At 39.5% G+C, this 21,621-nt stretch overlaps 1 protein-coding gene across 4 annotated transcripts in view; it reads left to right on the top strand.

The window, feature by feature from the left end:
• The window catches only part of LOC102026279 (band 4.1-like protein 2), a gene marked incomplete at both ends in the record, with an annotated part of 27,238 nt that extends 7,289 nt beyond the window's left edge, over nt 1-19,949 (top strand). Inside the window, 6 exon segments of one of the 4 annotated variants that reach the window (XM_005415084.2) lie at nt 4,856-5,010; nt 9,620-9,682; nt 11,438-11,584; nt 12,837-12,938; nt 19,134-19,187; nt 19,386-19,949. In XM_005415084.2, coding sequence (XP_005415141.2) covers nt 4,856-5,010; nt 9,620-9,682; nt 11,438-11,584; nt 12,837-12,938; nt 19,134-19,187; nt 19,386-19,949 — 1,085 coding nt within the window. 4 annotated transcript variants of the gene reach the window in all.
• Between the last annotated feature and the right edge of the window lie 1,672 nt (nt 19,950-21,621).

Genomic DNA, 21,621 nt, shown 5'->3' with positions numbered 1-21,621 from the left:
TTCATAGTTTATGTATATGCAGTTGTACCTCAGTTCATCAACTTAATTTGTTTTAAGATTTTGGAAGATAGCCACGTTTGTATTTGTGTGGGAAAAATGGCTGCAGTCATGTTTGTTACCCAATATAGAGTTTGCAAACCAAAGCAAAATTTTGTCAAATACTTCTTTTCGGGGGGCTGGGGATTTAGCTCAGCGGCAAAAGCGCCTGCCTGGCAAGCGCAAGGTTGTGAGTTCGGTTCCCGGTACCGGAGAAAAACCAAAAAAAAAAAAATACTTCTTTTCGCAAACAGAAGTGTTCATGAATTGAGTGAAGTACCACTGCATTAAGTTTTTCGTATAAGAGGAACCATGCAATATTTAAACTTGGATGTCTGAGTTACTACACTTAACATTATGAACTCAAGATACATCCATTTTCCTGCAAATGGCTCAAGTTTATCCTTTATGGCAGATTAGTAGTCCATTGTATGTAAATACTACATTTTCTTCTGTTGTTGATTCATTCATCTGTTGATGGGCATACAGGCTTATACCACAAGATTTAGCTGTTGTGAATTGTGCTGCTTACAAACATATATTTGCGTAAATCACTGTGGCATGATGTTTTTAACATGTTCGGGAAGATACCTAGAAGGGGAATAGCATGGCCAAAGAGAATTGCTAGTTTTAGTTTTCTGAGTCATCTCCATACTGATTTCTATAGTGTTTGTATCAGTTTACAGTTCCACCAACAGTGAAGAGAAGAGTTCCTTTTTTCCTACAGCCGTGCCAGCATTTGTTACTGGTTGATCTCTTGGTGATAGCCATTCTTCTGGAGTGAGATGGAATCTCAATGTTTTAATTTGCATATCTCAAATGGCCAGCGATGTTGAACTTTTAAAGATGTGTTTATCAGCCATTTGTATTTATCTGAAAATTATTTATTCATTTCTGATGCCCATTTTTAAACTAGGTCTTTAAATTTGGGAGATCTCATTTTTTAAAATTCCTTACGTATTCTACTAGTCCTTTGTCTGAGGAGTACCTGGTGAAGATTTTTTCCCATTCTGTAGGTTGTTTCTTTACTCTGTTAGTAGTTTTCTTGGATGTGCTGAAGCTTTTTAGTTTGATGTGATGCAGAGCAATTGTTTTAATTTTTCTTTAAATAATATGATGTTGGCAGTAGGTTTGTCATTAGTGTCTTTAGTCATTTTGAGGGAAGGGCCTTCTACACATGCTTGTAATTTCACGTAAACTAACAGAGGAGTAAAATAATGTTGCTTTTCTTCAGATGTCTGTCTTGTAACCTATCAATTTCAAATTAATAGTACATTTCCTGTAAAAGAAATAGGTTATGCTTCCATTAGAATGCTTTATGAAGGCCTCAGATTTCTTTCTCCTCACTCTTAAGAGTCACTGTCTGATTTGGGAGATAGAAACAGACTCTTCTTACATATCGTTAAAGGGTGATGCCTTTCCGTGGCCTCCACAGTGTTACTAGAAGGTGCTGGTATGGTTAGGTTTTTTTTTTTTTAACCAGAAGAAATAATTTCCCAATGTTTTTATTTTGTTTGATAGTAATTTTGAATTTGAAATTTTTATTTTACTGATATTTTCAGCAAATAATTTTTTTTGATTATTAGTTGATATTTTCTAAAATATGAACTTGTACTTTAAATAATTAAGTAAAATAGACCAGACATATGTTAACAGATAAAAATGTACCTTCATTAGTAAAGGATTGAAGCCTGTTGGGCTCAATTTAGTTTTCCTAGGTAGAGATTTCAAAAACAGGTGCAGATATGTCCTGGGACTTGTCATTGGTCACTTTGGTGTATATAGTTTGTAAATCTTGATTCTAGGGAATGTTCCATATGGTTTTATGAGCCCACTCAAAAAAATATGCAAGGGCACCCAGACTGCTTCAAGTGAATGCCCACATTTCCAAACATAGTGATTTAAATTCAGTGAATTATTAGTGTACTACAGCTTTTCAACAGCTGAGCACTTTTCCACGGAAATCTTAAAAATGTGCCAACCCATGTAAATATTTCTCAAGCCTCACCACAGAGAATTTATACAGTGTCAAACAAATGAATCACTGTTTTTTAATGCCCTGAGAGAAATCATTGCTCTTTCTAGAACACTGTTTTCCTATAAGGCTCTGTAACTCTTATATTGCAAGTTTTAGAGTTAAGAAAAAGCAGTAAACCAGTACACTTTCTTTGAGGTACATAAACCATGTGTGGGGAAACACATCATCTTGTTTGGGTAGTTACTGTGGAGGGTTGGTTATAGGAGTCTGTATCAGAAAACAATGATTTTTACAAGTAACAGCAAGAAGCGTGGCACAGTAATCCATTATTTCTCCCTTTGTGTGTTGGACACTGTAATTCATCAGATGGGAAAGTCATCAAAAGGATTATTGTGTTCCTGTGGAAAATAGGAGGCTACTCATGCCAGTATACGACCAGAGAGGCAGTGATCTCTTTGGGCCTTATGTTCTGTTCTTTACCCCTCAAAGCAAAGCTGGTACTTAATCTGGTACTGAGCTTTATTTTTGCCATCATTCTGCTGTCAGTATACCAATTTTGTTGTTGTTGATATCTTCCTTTTTGTTTACTTAGTCTACAATAAAGTAGTTACATAAATAATTCTCACTTTAAAGTTTGACAGATTAAATCCTCTAGTGATTACAGGGAAAGTACACATCAATTTGATTTCTAAAGACCAAGTATCACAATAAAAACCTACCTAGAACTTAGCAGTTATTTTTAAACTGTGAGACTTCTCTGAGATTAGGAAATTGTACCAAAAAGGAGGCAGATCAGTCATTTCAGAGAAGAGCCAAGATGCATTTGGTGTAGTAGGGAAGCCAGTGGCGTTTCAGAAAGTGAAAAGTGTAATACGCAGGGAAACTGCTTGGGTGGGAGCATCAGGGAATGTGCCTGTCTCAGGAAGAACCAGTGCAGGTGTGACTTGAAGGGTGAGAGGGAGGCAGCCACAGGAGCAGAGGACAAACCTTCCTGGGGGGCAGAAGTGACAGGACTGAAGGTTATAGGGTGAGGGAGTGCTCCATACATCTGAGAAACAGAAAGAAGGCAGCCTGATCAAGACTCGGTAATGACAGAAGTGGGCTGTGGTTGTGTCCTCTCACTGTGCAGGTCATGGTGAAGCGTGGTTTCTGTTCTCTGTGCTGTAGGAAACCAGGGTAGGGCATATGTTCCCAAGAGCATGTAGTGCAAGGTGTTTTCATTTTAAAAAATCATTTGAGGCAAGAGAGCAGTTGGGCAGGATTGAGACATAGAGCAGGTGTAGCCCAGGCAAACTCACGGCGGTAGTATCCTGTCGGCACCGTGGGCTTGGCTCAGTGCCTGGCCTGTCAGCTTCTCAGGATTTTCTACAAGGCTGTTTCAGAGCTCAAAAAATGTATTGGCTCCAGTATTAGATATTCATTCAGATTTATTATGATTTCATTTGAAATCATTTGTAGATTAGGTTTTTCTCAGTTTACAGTGAATCCTAACTGTAATGGATACCTAGAAATGCCAAACCTTAGTTAAAGAGTTACGCATAGCCATATAAAGGACGATTAGAAGAATCTTGTCAGAAGTTTTAAAAAATCTGGAAAATAAGTGTATGTAAGATGTAGGTTTGTTTTACTGTTTAATAATTACTGTGGACTTTGAAAAATATGGCTACTTATAGGCTGGGAAAGTCTTGAAAGGTGAAGTGGTAGGAGTAGAGGTGGGCAGAACTGGCTTCGCACTCAGTTAAACCGTTTTTGAGGCCCGATGGCCCTGCTGGAAGTGAGGAATGAGGGGAGTCCTGAGGAGAGGCTCCCAGCTCGAGCAGGTAGTGCAAGTGTGTGCATAGATAGCATTTGATGAAGAAGGCAGAGCTGAGAAAGAAGCGAATTTTGGACGCGCCCTGTGAGGGCTGTGGATTAGAGGTATTTGGTGGCATACAGTTTAAAAGTACTTAGTTCCCTCCAAGTTTCGTGTACAGATGGTACACGGTGCTGTGCTCCTACAGCTTGTTGCCTCGGAGCTTTTGTGTTTCTTGGGCTTTGTTCCTGGCATGGAGCAGAGCAAACCACATGCCAGTGAAGGGACCTCCTGGCAGTGTGGCTGCTGGGGAAGAGCTGCAGGTTTCACTACCACTTTGCCTAGTTGAGGTTTAAAGTTGTCCTGTGCTGATCTGCAGTAGGACCCAGACTCCCACACAATTCATGTTTCTGCCTTTCTGTGGAGAGATGCTGGGAACACTTGGGAGCCAGGTTTCCTGGGGCGAGGGTGCTGGTGGTATCTTACTGTAGGTCTGGTTGAGACATGCAGTAGGAATGGAGAAAATGGAAGTATTAAACATAAACGAGGGAAACCTTTAAAATCTAGTCTTGTCTTTTGGTGTTCAAATTACAAGTACCTTTGTGTACGACTTCTTAAATCTTATTGAAGCAAATCCTTTTAATAATTAGATAATTATTTATTGTAATAGGTAGATTCAGAAGTAAATCCAGGCGAGATCAAAGAAATCCTAGAGACCTAACATATTAATGAAAATATAATTCTGACATTTTGCCCTCACTGTGTTTTAGCTGGTCTTAGAGCTCCTCCTACTGACCAATTACATGATCACAGTATATCCTTTAAAAATCTGATATATGTAGTTCACTGGGTTAAAATTCAGAATACTATTAAAGTTTGGTAAAAGTTTAAAAATGAGTTTATTTTCCATGTTGATCCTTTCAGAGGTTAAGCAGTGTTCTTGTTCCTGTTATTTTATATGGTACCGTTTATATGTTTAAGAGGGAAACAGTCCATAAAGCTTTAACCATTTGCATGTCCTGAAGTGTCTGAAAATTATTCTTTTCCAGCTCCGATCGGTGTTGGGGACCAAACTCCTGTGAAGGATTTTCCTGGTGCCGCAGGGGCAGTCTCTGCATACGGCCCTGGGGCTGCGGGTGCTGCTGTGGTACCGGACGTCAGGAGCCCAGCCCGAGCCCCGCACTTGCAGCTATCTGAAGGAAAGGTACGGCAAAGCAGTGTGACGTGGTTTAAGCTTGTCCTTGGATGAGAAGCTGGTTGTTGCATTTCTCTTTCAGAAATGAAATATTTATATTTATCATTGCGTGTTCTGTGTTGGTGTAATTTCCCAGTTTTCAAATATGGTAGACTCTCGCTGGTTTGGACTGTAGTTTCTAACCTCCTTTTAGCTGTTATTCAGAGCAAAATATTTCAACATAAATCACATTAATGCTAGTAAGTAATTCATTGACCTTTCTCTCTTTATGATTATCAATTAAATCACCAAATTACAGAAGCATGGTGATTTGGAATTTATATTTGGTTTGTTACAAGTAAATTTTAAAGTTTATTTAAACTATGTTGACTTGAAATTTTTTACATAAACAAAGGTGATCTTTATGAAAAATTTTACTTTTCATTAATACCTGTGACTGAAAAGAAATTTTAACACAGAGAGTAATTGTTTTGTGGGTAGTGGGAAATTGGTGTGTTTTGGCTTTATTTTGTTCATTTCCCATAGTGAATGGAGGAGTAGCTTCTGTTGTGTTCTCACATTCATCACTGTTGTGCTCCCTGGGGCAGTAAAGTCTCTTCAGTGCTGACTTGAAGAACCTTTGTGTTCTTCCGGTCTCCTTGCCATGTGTGTGCAGAGCAGCTTGGAAGTAGGGGCAAGCAGGTGTGCATGCACACACCAAACAGAGCGATGAGATTTTCCTGATGATTTTAACTTTGAAAATTTTAAAGACATGCAAAGTGAGTCCACAAAGGACCTGCTAGATAACATAGCGCCACTGCCTTAGCGATCCCTGCAGTTAGAACCACATATACCTACAGTGGGGTTCTCAGCGACCTTTTGGGTCCTCTCTTCTGCCGGAGGACACTAATATTTGACATAAAATCATTTACAGTCTAGTGTTAAAGAATTGTGACTGTCATGTTGAAAATTACACAAGCCAGGTATGGTGGAACATGCCTGTAATCTGGAAGGCCAAGGCAGGAGGATTGCAAGTTCAAGCCCCACGGGAGCAATTTAGGGACTTAGTGAGACCCACCTCCACTGCCAATGGCTTGGCTTAGCACAAAGACCCTGGCTTCAGTTCCCAGTACTGTACCAGCACTGCGGAACAAACAGAAATTGTGCCCAAGAAAATCCTTCAACTGCTGAGTAATTGTTAGAATTGTTTATTAAAAATAATTATGCTAAAGAGGCATCCAGGAGAGTAGTTTACAGAAGAAACAGAAGAGCACAGTATTTCTTCTGAAACAGAAGAACACAGTATTTCAGAATATTTCTGTTCCATTTCCCTATTGAATTTGAACTATACACTTGTGTTTTAAATTTTTTCCTTTTTTAAAACTAGAAAATGTTCTTATCTTTAAAATTCAAAAGAAATCTTACTTGTCTTTAGGAAATGACTGGTTGTGCTGGGTTTTTCCTGATGCTTTGAATGTTTGTCAGCATCCAGCCTTCAGAGCGAATAATACCAATTGCGTTCCCAGGATTCATGGGGAGCCAGTTTGAAAATAATAGTTAAAACAGTTGGTATCTCTAAGTTTTAGGTGATAAAATAGTCCAATTTTCCTCTGTAAGTAAGGATCATGATTCATTTTCTAACTGCACTGTTAATATGAAACATACTTGAGAGTATAGTTTTCACTAACTACCCATTTCTTCTTTTCTCCTTCTTTCCTTGCATTCCTCTTTCCTGTGAACATGTCTGTGTAATGCACGCTCCCCCATGGGTTTGCTCTGGAAAACAGACTGTTTGCATGTGCCCACCATCCCCTCTCCTCCACTGTACTTCACCATTTTCTCCACACCTTCTGCCAGTCCCTGAAGTGGACTTGCTTTCAGACATTTCAGAGGAAGACCCTTCTGGGGAGGCTGAGCAGCTCACCCTAGACAGCTTAGAGCACCTTTCCACAGGTGAAATTGCAGAGCAGGGGGCCCCGGAGAGGGCCACGCTGGATTCTGTGTCCGATCCTGTTGTAGCCCCTGCCCAGCCCGACTGTCCTTCTCTCGTCCATGAGAAGACTCTTAGCAGGGCTGACCAGGAGGCCTCTGAGTTCAGTTACTTCTCCTTTGGCTTCCACAAATGTTTCCCATCTGGCTTTCCCTCCCTTCTGGATGAAGATGGGTATCTCGCCTTCCCCAGCCTCCCCAGGCTCTGGATCTCCTTCCTTCCACCTGACGTTCAGCACTATGTCCCTGTCACCTCCCGATCATTCATTCCTTCTCTCATCCTCATTTTTGGCTTACTTCTCTCTGCTTCTCAGTCCGTTCCTTTTTCTCTCACCTTTTCACTTCCTGTGGCTCTAGCCCTCTGTTATCTGGAAGCTAAAGCCACCTCCTTTAATGTTCCTTATGACTGTGACTTGAATGACAAAGCAGAGGAAGAGGAAGCAGTTGCTGGCATTCCTCCATAAGCTTTGTTTTGTGAAGTCAACCAAACTACACTTCACCTTGTACCCTTCTTCATATGGAGTGTAAACATGTGCATAAACTTCACTGATTCCCTTCGGCATAGTATCGCCCGCACACTTTCATATGCACAGTGTGCTAGTGCATGAGAGACAAAGGTAGGCGCCCTGCATTGGTGCCCTTCCACCAGGTCCATGTGTTCTGAATTGAGACCAAAATGGTAAGATTGTTTTAAAAATATCTAGATCATGTTAGATTTTTAACAGAGTGGGGCAGAGGAAACCTATATTGTCCTTAAATCCATATTGACTTTATTTTTTAGACAGATGTTAATGCTGTTCCTTTAGGATGGGAACTTTATGTTTGAAACAGAACTTAGAACGTAGTAAACATAACAGTGACAGATGTGTATTAGAACGCCTTAGTGTTATATCTCCTGGTTGCAATACAGGTTTGTTCTTGATGAGGTTGTATCTGTGTGAGTCTTTGTAAGCTAGTCTGAGAAACTCCTTGTTTCCTATCACTGTAGCATTTGAGGACCAGATAGGTAAATTTTAGCTAGTGCCCCCAGTCCTAAATCATGAAATTATATGAATGAGTCAGTCAGGTATTTTATAAGGAAGATGTGTTCTGTTACCATTAACAGATGTGTGTGAACAATGAAGCATGACTCTCTGAAAGCTTGCAACATTAACATGGAGCTTTTATTTTTATTGAAAATGGGGTGTCTGGTATAAGGACATTTTTTACCTCTGTATAAGCAACTTTTTAAAAAAGTGTATTAGTTCTGCACTGCTAAGTCAGTGTAAATATATGAAGTGTGTTTTTAAATTATTTTGCTAAGTGTGGTCTGATGATTCAATGTGTCATAGCTTATGGATACTGTCAGTACATAGAATAAATCACAAAATTCAGAGTAAATCTAAGATAATGTGAAGAAATGCAATGAATATACATTGTATGACAAACCACAGTTCAAAAGTTTACCTGAGAAATGGCAAAGTTCAACATTTTAGAGAATTAAATGTTGACCTAAGAATTGAAGGATGATTCTTACCAGACTGTTGAGTAGTTGTGTCTTACTTTACTCCACTTCTCATAAACTCTTTGAGCTTCTTGCTTATCTCTCAAAACTACTACGGTTACCAGAAATGAAGGTAAGCATTTTGAACTCTCATATTTGCCCCTAGCAAAGAAAGAAAAGAATATATGATATGAATTAGCCTGTAATGGTTATTTTTCTTTGATATCAGAATCGGTATTTTTCTTTTCCTGGTATCAAAATTCATTTAATACTTAAACTTCAAATTTATATTTCTGGGTCATTAGACATTGAGAAAAGTCCAGTTATGGAAAACTAATCTTGTTTGAAAATTATATGAAAGAACAGGGTTATATTTCAAACATTTTAAATACCTACCATTTGAATAGGAAAGTAGCCCCTTTTTCTCCCAAGAAATTCATATTTAAAAATTAGCAATAAGGTATAATGGTGTAAAATCTGTAACCAATACAAAGCTGAAGACAAATTTTATTTCAGTATACTCTGCTCTGTCACTAGTTGATTTAGATATTTCAGAGTAGAACAGATTAAATATGCCATATTTGCACTCTCATATTTTCATTCTCGGGTTAAAAAAATACACAAAAGCAGAGCACAGTCTAGGGACTGAGAAAGAGGGAAGGTTCCATTCTCCATTCCACCTTGCAAGGATCATTTCCATCATGTGTACAGCACTGTAGGTGAAGAACAAAGTGGCTTACTAGTCTGCATCTGCTGAGGGCCAGACAACAAAGGTTGGTAATGCTGCATCATCGTTTAAGTTCAAAAACAGCCTCTGCACTGAGGGTAGAGTTCCAATTAATGCTCTCCTTCTTTCTGGCAAATGCTGCAAGACTTTTCAGGTGAAGACAGAAAAGGAAGCACAGTTGGAAGAAGTGGCTGTTTTTCCCCTAAAGTTAAATATCTGGTGGCTGCTGCCTGCCATTATTGTTGAGGGGTGGTAGTGGAATGTACTTCCCAGGGTTTATTTGTGAGATTTATTTGTTGTACCTTTAAGTTCATAAGATTTTTATCCTCATTTATTTTAAAGTCTTAGAGTGTCAAACTCTGGGTCTTTCCTGGTGCTTGCTGATTGATACACTTATGTTTATTTGCCTTTTTCTCCCTGTGTGTGATTTAATTTCACAGAAAAATTCCTTGAGAGTAGAAGGGGATAATATTTATGTCAGACATAGCAATTTAATGTTGGAGGTTTGTATAATCTAAGAAAACCACTCTGTCCTAATGGCTGCCAGGCTGCTGTGGACGGGAGGTCACGCACAGGCTCGCTGGCAGCTTTCCAAGCACAGTGCATGAAACGCATGGGGAGATGGAACTGGGAGTGCATGTTACCAGGCCTGCTTGGTCCATGTCCAGTGGCGTAGGTAGGAATGGAGCCATTGCATTCTCAGAGTGACAACTGGGACAAAGCTTTGTGTAGTCAAGCGAATAAAGCTTATCTTTTCGTCTTAAAGTTGTTCTATAAGTAAACCTATTTTCCTAATAAGGTATTTCAAGGGCATAGAATCTGAAGTAAGTCAATCCCACCTTTGATACACATTAAGTAGAACAGATTTTGTTTATCTGAGATTAAAGCGTTTGTTTCTTGATCTATGCCCACTTCCCCCATCCCTAAATTCCATGTAACTAGGAATGTGGTCCACTTAAAATGTTTATGAATATATTAATTAGTGGAATTATTTTGATTAGAACGAAAGAGCAAGAGAGAGAGAGAATGCCTAACCACCCATGTCACACGAGAACAATTTTTCCTTCTCCCACTAGGATAGGTAGTATGTGGCAGTGTATTTACTGGAGAACTGCAGCTGTCAATAACCTGACTAATCTGGTTGCTTTTGGCAGCTTTGATAACTGTTGAAAATGTATTTCTGCTTAACTTACTAAAAATGCTGTATGGTGTAATGAATAACATTGCTTTGAATAAATGCAAGAAATGTGCCTGATCTCAAGCCACAGTTGGTTTCCCATGCCATGCAAAGAGTTTTAGATTTTCATGAGTTTTTGCAAATGGCTATAGAAGCTCACAAATGAGCTACTATGCTTGTGCATGAATATGAGTTATCTAATTTTATCAAATGCATGACCTGTTCCTTTGGGAGTCGGACAAAAGCTATAACCTACAGGTGACCCTTTGATTTTTGAAACGTTAGAAAACATTTAAAATTCACATGAAACACTTTCCTAAGCATTAATTACCACATACACCATTTATCAGAGCCAGGCTGGAAAAATCTTACTAATACCATTTGTCAGGGCCTACTTCAATGAAAACTGTCCTGGTAGTTTCCTCACATCTTTGTATAAGGAATATTTGATGTGTGCAGTAGCTGAGCCCCATTTTTGTGCTTGGTGCTACATGAGACCAGTATGTTATCCATTTTTTATAGCAAGACCAAGCAGAAGCAGCCTCTGGAAGCAGTTATTATTATTTTTTTAAGGATTAAAAACTACCACCAGAATATCCTGACAAAAGTCAGTCTTCGAGTTTTCCTTTTGTAGGGGTGATCCTGGACTGGCTTTTCCCCGCAGGCCCAGTGTGCTTCTGAGTCTGTGTCTCTGTTTCTCTGATTTACTACGTTCATCGAATACAGTAGTAGCCCCAAGGAGAAAGAGAACTTCGTAGGAACAAAGTCAGGCTGCAGTTCATCCTCAAGAGGATTATTAGACATTTTTGACAGTGTGTTCCATGGCTTCCTTTTAATAATTAAAATGATTACTCTTGAAAATTCTACACAGAAATTAAAACCCTTTAAAATACAAATTATAAAAGATACATATTGGCTTTATTTTCAGTCAAGGCAAAAATACTTATGGCTTTTGAGACTTGGCATTTTTCTTGCTTTACTGTTTTTTTAATCACAAGTTTGCTTTGTGTTATTTTTTTATTTTTGTCCTACTGGGTTTTTTCCTTTTGGATTTTTTTCCCCTTACGTTACGAATTGCTAGGACCTGGATAAAGCCCAGGAGGACATACTGAAACATCAGGCTAGCATTAGTGAACTCAAGCGCAATTTTATGGAATCCACACCTGAGCCGCGCCCTAACGAATGGGAAAAACGACGTATCACACCTCTGTCCCTACAGACTCAAGGGGTATGTCACTAGCTATTTATTGGTCATATGTCTCAGTCCGATTGTTCAGTAAAACTCAGGTTGTTGACCTTGTATGTTGATGCTCCGAACTTGGAAAATATTCCCATTTCTTTTTGTAAGTGCTAACAACTTTTAAAATACTAAATATTTATTAACAATGAGATATTATTGGTCTGGTTCTTAGGTAATTTGTATGTTAAAAATATTTTTGAAATATTTTCAGAGTAATTTCACTATTTTATTCAGGTTATTTATGAATTAATGAATTTACTCATAAGACAGAAACTTACATAATACTTAATAAGCTTCTTATTGATTTCTAAAATACTATAAGGACATTTACTTAGTAAATCAAATGTAATTAAAGGAATGTAGATCATATTTTAGAATGGTTTAAGGTCATTACTGTGAGGATAATGAGTTAAAACTCTACTTTTAGGGACTGATAAGCCCTGTTGAAAACTTGTAAAATGTTATATGTAATGCAATTTAATATCAAAATTTCTAGTAATGGTATAGAGAATAATTTTTAAAAATGTTTTCAACTATAATGTCTCTCCTAACTCATTTTTCTTTCCATAGTTTACCTCTCCCTACCATAAGAATTGCTTTCAGAATATATTCTCAGAATACTTCTCTATCCATTCCGTCTGTCTCTGTTCTTCTCAGCCATTCCTGCTTCTCCTGTGGTTGACCAGGAATCTCCATGTGATCATCCTTCTTAAGGGGCAGTGGATTATACCATGTGTAACCTCAGTGTAAAAAAATCATACAAAAATGTTACACTACATTTCATCTTTCTCCTTGCAGTGTCTAGTATGGCTTGAATGTTGCCAAGTTCAACGCATTTAATTTAGATGTTCTTGTGCTGTTCTTATTCACCTTCCCTTAAGCAAAGCTGTTAGTTGCTCTTTTGTGACACTGAAAATAGTGCGTTAGGAACAGATGAGCAAAAATAGTTGCTGAACTGAAAAATAAAACTTCTGAAAATATTAAGACTTTAAACATCACGGATTATAGAATCTTGTGAAGTTAATAAATCCTTATGTTCAGAGTTTCTGAAGATAATGTCGGCAATCTACTCTAAAGTGTTTTGGGGGAAACATGATACGCTAAGGTTTTGGCCTTCGTGTGCTTCATCTGGTTGGTGCTACTGACACTGACAGCCCCTCCCATTGTTTTATGTATGTGTTGCTGTAGGTGTAATGTATATGTCTTGTTTGTTGATTGTGTCTGTTGTTTGAAATAATAGAGAAAAGGAGACCATCTTTTCAAGGATATTTTATCCATGAAGGAGAAGTACCTGGTGGCAACTACACGGCCAGTTGAAGAAAAAGCCCAGGAGGCGGACAAGGTGTTCACCTTGCATCCTTGGATCTACTCTTGCTTTTTCCCTTTTCCATTTATTTCTGTCCAAAGCCATATGTATTCCTTTTTTCTTATGTATCAATCTGAAATTTTTTGGAAATAATTTTTTGATGTTTAAACAATCAAGTCCCCATGTATAGAAGCATAGAATCACTGGGCAGAAACACCATATTGCACAAACATCTTGCCTGAAAATTCTTTGAAATGTAGAAGTTTAGAGATAAATGGTCCTAATTTATGTGTGTGGCTAACAGTTGGGAAACAATAATTTCATGTGAAAATGCACTGTGCAACACTTATTCATACTGCGGTACTGAGATAACAAGTTACATGTACGTTAGTTAGATTACTAGCTTAATGATCACATGAAACTTTTGAATTTTCATTTTTAAGGTTCCTAGTAAAAAAAAAAAGCATTTCTATGCACCATAGCAGCTACTCATATCGATCTGTGCTTCTGTATATATGAAATACTGGCATTAGTGAGAAAATTAGCTTTCTGTTTCTTTTACATTCTCAATCTTTTGTTTCTACTGATTTTGCTTAGCCAGCTGGTCAACCTGGAGAGTTTAGAGTCTGGTGGAGGAGATAGACAGCAATTAGTAATTAGAGAATTTCAGGTACTAAGAGGTAAGTGTTCAGAAAGTAGTGTAGACTGTTATGTTAGAAGACTGCCTTACCATTGTGGTCAGGAGGAGATGGCATTTGAGATGAGACTTTAATGATGACAAGGAGTATGTTTGTTAGCTTTCCTTTTGCTAGACAAAATGGCTGGCAGCTGTTCCTTAAAGGAGTAGAGGTTAACTTTGATTCATGGTTTCAGAAGGCTTATTGCGTGGTTGCCTACCTCCAAGGCAGAAATGGCAAGGGGGAAGATTGTATCAGAGGAAAGGTGCTCAACTCATGGCAGTCAGGCAGCAGAGATGCAAGAGAGGGCCAGAGTGAGAGATGTACCTCCAAAAGCATGCCCTGAGTGACCCCCTCCCCACTGAATGCTACTTCCTAGGAGCACATTCAGCTGTCCCTTCAGAGTGGAGCTGAAGACCAAATGACAGTGGCTTAGTGAACATGAAGGAAGGAAAGGTCAAAGAGGTAAGACCCCAGATCATGTCCCGGTCTTAAAGATCGTGTTACTAAAAAAAAGAAAAAAGAAAAAGGTAGTGTTACTAGTTTAGGATGGTATGGCAACTTTAAGGGTGAGCAGTGATGCAATGCTGCACATGTCAGAAGGAAGTCTGTCTCTCACTGGATAAGAAAAGGATTATAGAGGGTGTGAATGAAAGCAGAGATCAGTAATGAGGAGTGAGTATTTCCTTCCCACAGAGGAGATTTGGTTAATCAGTAGAGAACATTTTCAGAATATACAGTGAGGTGAGGGAGGAGGCAAAGTACATGGAAATTCCCTCAAGGACTCTGACCTCTAGTTGAGATGAAATATTTCCAGAACATTGTAGTGACGAACCTGCTGTCAAAAGGCCTAAGCAAATGGTATACTTATATATACATTAAAGGTTAGTTTGAAATCCAAAGCCAATAAGACTCTATATAATGAAGATTTTGATATCCCATGCTTTGAAATATTAAGTATTTTTAGAAATCCATCTTCTAGAAGCTAATTGAATGACATAATTTAATCAAATTTATAGTGATATCCTTGGACTCTTTGCAGTTAGACTGGACTTTTGCAGAAGATGTTCAAAATATCGTATTTATGGATCTCATGTTTTAGGGTTGTGCAATATAAAATGTCTTTTAGAAGTTATAAGACAGTAACTTTGTTAATGAACTGTTTGCTTTGACTAATACCTGACATAATTTAAAGGAGGAGAGATTGCTTGGGGCTCACTGTTTCAGAGATTTCAGTCCATAGTCAGCTAGTTCTCTAGCTGTGGCTGTGAGTGAGATGGAACATCATGGCAGTGGGTGTGGCAGCCAGGAAGTGCAGAGGGCGAGAAAAGAGCCGATGGCTGGGGATATAACTCAGTGCCTACCTGGCAAGTGCAAGGTCCCGAGTTCAATTCCCGGTACCAAAAAAAAAAAAAAAAAGAAAAGAGCTGAAGAGGAAGGGCTGAGGAACTAGGGCCCAGGTTCAGTCCCCAGGATCTATGCCCTTTAGTTAGGCCCGCCTCCTAAGTTTCCACTTCCTTTTAGGAGTGCTGGCAAATTATGATCTCATCAGTAAATCAGTCCTCCAATGGAGTTAGAGCCCTTGTGATCCAGTCATCTGTAGAGAGGCCCACCTTGGAACACATGCGACTTTGAAGGGACAATTTAGATCTAAATCCATAAAGTGATATTTAAATTGGGAAAAGTTCCTAGATAGCTTATCTGTACTTGAAGTTGCTGCCTTTTCCCTGTTCTTTTCTTCTTTAACACGTGTAGAGAAATATATAATACTTGACATGTGCATGGATTGTTGTAAGTACACTCAGCCATTCAACCAAGAAACATTTATTGACCACCTATAATATAATTAAATATTTATATTATTACGGTTGTCTTCAAATAACATGCCACTGCTATTAATTGGAAGTACCTGAACATTTGAGGTACTGGGATTGACTTGAACAAAACATCTTTTCAGTTTCTGTCTTTGCTTCTTCCCTTTGCTACTGGTTTTGTAGGGTTTCTTTTTCATCTTTGAATTGTAATCCTTTTTGAAGTACAAAATTTAAAATTATATGTAAATATATAATTTGACCAAAATTTTCAAATTCCCATCATACAGGCTTTATAGATTTAAAAAGTAGTAATAATTTTTTGTTAAAAATAAATACATTAAGTTTATTCATTTTTGAGATAGACTCTCGCTTTGTAGTTCAAGCTGGCCTTAAACTCACTGTGTAGCCCAGGCTGGCCTCTCAGCCTCCCCAGTGCTGGAATTACAGGTGTGCACCACCGTACCTGGCCAGATAAATTTAACTTTGAAGAGGAGTGATTTTGAAAGTAGAACAGAGAGTAAGGACACCACGTCTTTAAGTCTTTTATTGGGTAAATGAATCTTGGTATCCTCTAATATATTGTAAGAATCATGAGAACCTTAAGCTTGCATATTCTGTCATGAGTCTAATAGAAGTTACGTAGGCTGTAGTTTAAAGATGCTTTTGATGGTTTCCTTTGAATAATTAAATGCATGGCACTTAAGTCCCTTTCTTTCTGGGAAGGGGCTTTCCTTCCACCCTGACTCAGCATGGTGTAACAGTGGGGATTGTAACTGCACTTAGTCTTGAATATTGAACACGCTTATCCACTTACCCCTCTTCACCCACTTAGCCTCACTGTCTGAAAGAGCATCTTGTAAAAGTCATGCATCCTTTCAAGACTGCTGAAGCATGAGTTTTATTAAGAATTATTTTCGCACACTTCTGACATGAGAGAGAACATCATAGTTAGTCCTTAGTGATATTCCAAGTTCCTGAGGACCGTCCCCAGCTTTCCTTTCTCCCTTCAGTCAGGTGAACAACCGTTGTTTAAGGGCTAGAAATGTGAAAGTTGAGTCCAGGGACAAATGTACAGAAGAAGTAATTCAAGTGCAGAAGCCACTGGAAAGGCCTTTGTATGCAGGCGGAGGCCAAGGAATTATAAGAGTATATGTACTTGTGTTTAATGGACAGGTAGGTTGTGCTCAATTTGTGATAAAATATCAGTGACAAACTGAGGCGCGTTAGCTGGTTTGTTGAGGTTACAGCTACCGGAGATTTTTAGGCAGGGTGGAAATACTGGCATTCAGGCAAAACTCCACATAAGCCAGCTGCAAAATCTTCAAAATTCTTCTTTTCATTTTATGCTGTCCTGTTGTCTTTCTTGTGTAACCTTTCCATTCTTTCAATAGGTCACTGCTGTCTTTCTGATGTATTAATTCTTTGCTCTTCCTTTTCTGACCTTTCTAGAGCCTAGAAGAGGAGATAACATCAATTTTGTTTAGTGCAAAGGGGTTTTCTGATAGCGCGAAGGCCACCTTCCTTTCAGCGGCCACTTGGACAGCAGAGGGCGCAGTTGTGAGCTCTAATGCGCCTTCTAGAGAAAAGCTTTCCTCCTCCTGGCCCTTCTCACATTTGCCTGAGGTGCATTTTACTTTGTTTCCCCTGTTACTAAAAGCCACATAAAAGAGTGATTTTCACATTTTGAATTTTCAGACACCCTTCCCGCCAGTGCTTTCACTGGTGAAATTAACTCTCCCTGGGAGAAACATTCAAGCACAATGACCGAATTTGGACATGAGGAAAAGAAACAGATTGGATGTTTCTCCTTGCTTCTTTTAGTAAAAACAAAAAACAAAAAACAAAGTCTGCCTAAATTCAGAGAATCATTGAGACCATTACAGCACAGAGCCCGAGTTACTGAGCAGAGGAAATGCCCACCGAGTAGAGGTTTGGTGTGCTTCGCACAGTTCAGGGTTTCAAAACCCACATTTCAGGCTGCTTCTGATTTAATTTCTCAATTGCTTATGTAGAAAAATTGAAATGCCTACCATCCTGAAGTAATGTTTTTGAATGATTCTAAGGGATTCCCTGAGCTTAGGCAGAACCTATTAAGCCCTTTGAGGTTGGTAGTAATAGTGATAATAACTCACTGACCTTTAATAATCATGAAATGTGTGTTTTAGAAGTGTTCTGATCACTGGATGTCTTTATTTATCAAGGAGTTTGTAAGTCGTTACCTGCTTACCAAAACAGATTCAGTGTTTCTCAGTTTCATGTCTGAACCCTCCAGGTTACCCATGAGACTGAAGGGTGATGCTCCTGCTCTGTCGGTCACAGGGTTTTCAGAGTAGGAATTTCGAGCAACTCACACATGCTTTCAGCATGCTTTTCAGAACAGCTCAGCAGTCACGCAGGGCATGTGAGCGTGTGCCGCTAGGTGCTGCCCGAAAGTGCACAGTGAGCGCTGTTAGCTCTGTGTGGCCCTGCTGCTGTAGGACACAGCTCAGCACAGTTAGTGCTCTGGTAGCGCCATCATGGGTAGCACTGAGAGGGGGACTGAGGCAAACGCCTCTCTGTGGTCAGCATCAAGGCACTGCCTTGAATGGACAGACCTACTGTCTCTCGCTGATTTATTTCTAATTAGGTTACTGGTCATAGTGCCACCTGAATGTCATTGTTACACTTATTTGTGGCAATGTAAAATAATCTGTTTTGTAAATGACAAGAAATTTGAAGCTTTAAAAACAAACTCATCCAAAGAAGCATTTCTACTATAGCTAATAATACCACAGCACAGTAGTTTATAATATAGGTAATATATTCAGTCAACAGGTATTTCTTGAAGATTTAGCTACTGTATTACTCAAATAGAATACATTAATTTACTCCCAGGAAATTGTTATTGGAGGGGATAAAAGTGAGCATCTCCAATGATAAACTTGCTCTGCTTGAGATTTTAAAGATACTGGGGAAAGAGCTAGAGTTTGCAGAGGAAATACTGGAGCACCCTTGACTCTGCCCCAGTGTATGACATCCCTCCTGCTGATCATAGTACTGATTGCCATGTTAATAAATGTCTCTGAAATGAACATTTTTATGTTAATAATTGTCAGAGATGAACTGTAAGTTTGTCAATCAAAGCTATTTTTAAAATTTTTATTTAAAATTTTTTTAGCAATGAAGTTTCTTTATGTTGCTTAGCCTGGCCATGAACTCCCAGTTCTCTCTATGTGACCTCCCAAGTAGCTGCAATTACAGGTGTGTGCGCCACTGTGCCCTGCTCAGAGCTGTTCTTTTAAAAATGCCCCCACCGCCCCAAAGCAGAGGTCATTTCCTTGTTGTTGTATTTATTTAGAAACCAGGGCTCGAGGCTAAGCTCCAAAGTCTGACTGAAACCAAAACCGAAACCAAACTGTTGAATAAATTTTAAAAGTTTTCCAATTTATCCTTCAAAATAATCAGTAAACTTTGGTATACTTCCATATTTTTATCAAAATTTCAACTACATAAGTGGAGCTATGTTAGGTATAACTCCATAGTGAATGCATTTTATTATTTTTTTGTGAGGATGCCTAGTGTTTTGTTCTTTTTGTAAGCTTTTTGGCATTTGTCTCATTGTCTTCTGTGTGACCTTTGGGCAAAGGTTTTTGTAGCTGTTGATTCTCGCTGTTCTGTCTTTGCAGTGTCAGATGTCTGTGTGGTGGTGTTGAGGTAAAACTGTATTGATTTTGTGTCCTCGGTTGCTTTTTGTTCCGCAGACACGTGCTCCCGCGTCAGAAGGGCCTTGCACTGGAGCCAGGGATGCTGTTAAGGTTCTCCCCTTTCTGTGTTCACACCATTGCCCGCCGCCTTCCATCCCCCTCATGCTTGTCCGCTTCCCTTCCAGTCAGCCTTCATAATCATCCTTGTTTTCTCCATGACATGAACCTGCCATCCGTTGATTTGGGTTTCCGTTGTTTTTATTTATTCATATATTTTTGTTTTCCCTCCTCCATCTTTTTTTCATACAGAGTTCACATGAGACTCTGAATGTAGTGGAGGAGAAGAAGCGGGCAGAGGTTGGGAAAGATGAAAGAGTAATCACAGAAGAAATGAATGGTAAAGAGCTATCACCTGGGAGTGGTCCTGGGGAGATTCGTAAGGTGGAGCCTGTGGCACCCAAAGACTCCACCTCCCTGTCTTCTGAGAGCAGCAGCAGCAGTGAGAGTGGGGAGGAAGACATGGGCGAGTACCAGCCCCAGCAGCGTGTGACCGAGGGCACCATCAGGGAGGAGCAGGAGGAGTGTGACGAGGAGGCGGAGGAAGCGCCCGGCCAAGCCGCCCAGGTAGTGGACAGGGAGGAGGCAGTGCCCGAAGCCAGCCCGGACAGACGCACAGGGGCCGGCATAGGCCCGGCAGACACAGAGGCCCAGGACCATGTAGTTGGCCCCAAGGGATCTGGGGAGAAGAGTGCGAGCGAAGGCACTGCTCAGGAAGACGGGAGAGAAGAGACCGAGGAGGAGCGACAGGAAGTTAACGGAGAGGTGTCTCATGTTGACATTGATGTTTTGCCACAAATTATTTGTTGTTCAGAGGTAAATGGGAGTCCGGAGTGGGAGCTAAACTACTGAGTTTCTTCTCAGGTGGGGACACCTGCCTTTCTCCTCCCGATTCGCCTGCAACTTTTTCAGCAAGAATCTGGTTTTTCTGTCCTGGGAAGAAGGGCGAAAGCACTGCTTTGTAGATTTTCTGCCAGCTCAGTTCATGGTTTCTGGCTTCTTTACTGCAGCTGGATCACCTGTAGGGTAAACTTTCCTACAACCACCACATCAGTTTTTTCTTCCGTTTCTCATTTTTCTTTGCATGTTTTGGGTGCTTCCAGCTGTTTTGTCTTTAGTTGCGCTGCTTCCTTGCACTGAATGCCTTTTTTCACTGGTTTCATAGAAAAATGTATATGTAATGTCACACAGTGGTCGATGCGAGTGTGTGTGCTCCTGTTGTCGCGACAATTTGACCTTTTGGCTCACTCTCTCATTCCTCTACCTGAGGTTCTGGGAACGGGCAGCAGGCTGTGATTGCATGATGCTGTGGAAGTGGCATCCGGCGGTGACAGGAGGGTTCTTTCCTGAGTGCCGCTGTGACTTCTGTCTGTAGATGCCAGGGGTGGAATGGCTTGGTTAAGGGCCTTTCCTTCCTTCTGGGCAGCCGCAGTCTCCACTGTTCCCTTCTCGTTCTGTCTTTACATCAACTCTGGGTTTTTTAAATATCAATTCTGGATCTGATTTTGTTTTGTGGATTATCAACATTGGACATAAGTCTTTCCCTTTTCAAGAAATAGAACTTTGCAGAGTCGCCTCAAATGAAGTCTTGGTCATTAGGCGCAGTGTCTCTCTTATGAGAGTGAGTTAGGATTGGGGAATGTTTCTGAACTGAAGTGCTCGCAGTGTAGAGATGTATCCATACTTGCTCTCTTTGAGGGGGTGGACAAATATCAGGGTGACTTTGACTCAAAATAATTAATGCATTTTTGCCATGTTGCCTTGAAACGTTTCACTTCAGAGAAGACATTTCAAGAGTCTTTGAACTTGGAATTACGATTTTCTGCATTTAATATAAAGTTGTTCCTCTTTGAATAATTATACCTGCTGGGATTTTTCTACAGAAAGTGCTGTAGTATTTTTGTAACTGTATTGTACATGTGCAGCAGAGTACAGTGTTAACAGACCACTGAATCTCTCCATCCTTGCTTTAAATTATTTAAAGCATTTATGCAACATTCGTGGGGTAATTGTAGATAACACATTGTAACATATCGAACACAGAAGAAACACTGCAAGTTTTAGACAAGTGTAATTAAAAACAACTGTACTTGAAGGTATCCTTTCTGAAAATGGCATCTTTTGAGGGAGAAGAGCAAATCTTAGCCAGCCTAGCTTGCATGCCCATTAAAAACAGTGAGCCTTCACACAAACCATGTGGTCCGTTAAACAGCAGTAAAATTAGAGATGTGTCACTTAGCATAGTTCATTCTGCTTTCTCTTCAGTGTTGTTAATTATTTTCTAAAAGTGGTGCGTGCACATCAGTGTAGTACATTTGAGATGATCATAATTTGAAGGGCAGCATAGTTTAGGGGACCATTGCATTAGCTTATGTTTCATATGTACACATATGCATATATATACACACGTGTATACAAAGTACATGTATATGCCTGTGTATGACATATTTGAAGGAAAGTTTTTCTTTTTCTTTTTTTTTTTTTTTTT

The sequence above is a fragment of the Chinchilla lanigera genome, unplaced genomic scaffold (assembly GCF_000276665.1).
Source record: "Chinchilla lanigera isolate Chin_1 unplaced genomic scaffold, ChiLan1.0 scaffold00333, whole genome shotgun sequence".
NCBI lineage: Eukaryota > Metazoa > Chordata > Mammalia > Rodentia > Chinchillidae > Chinchilla > Chinchilla lanigera.
Note: the sequence above shows the minus strand (reverse complement) of the source record. Positions and strands in the feature narration are given on the sequence as shown.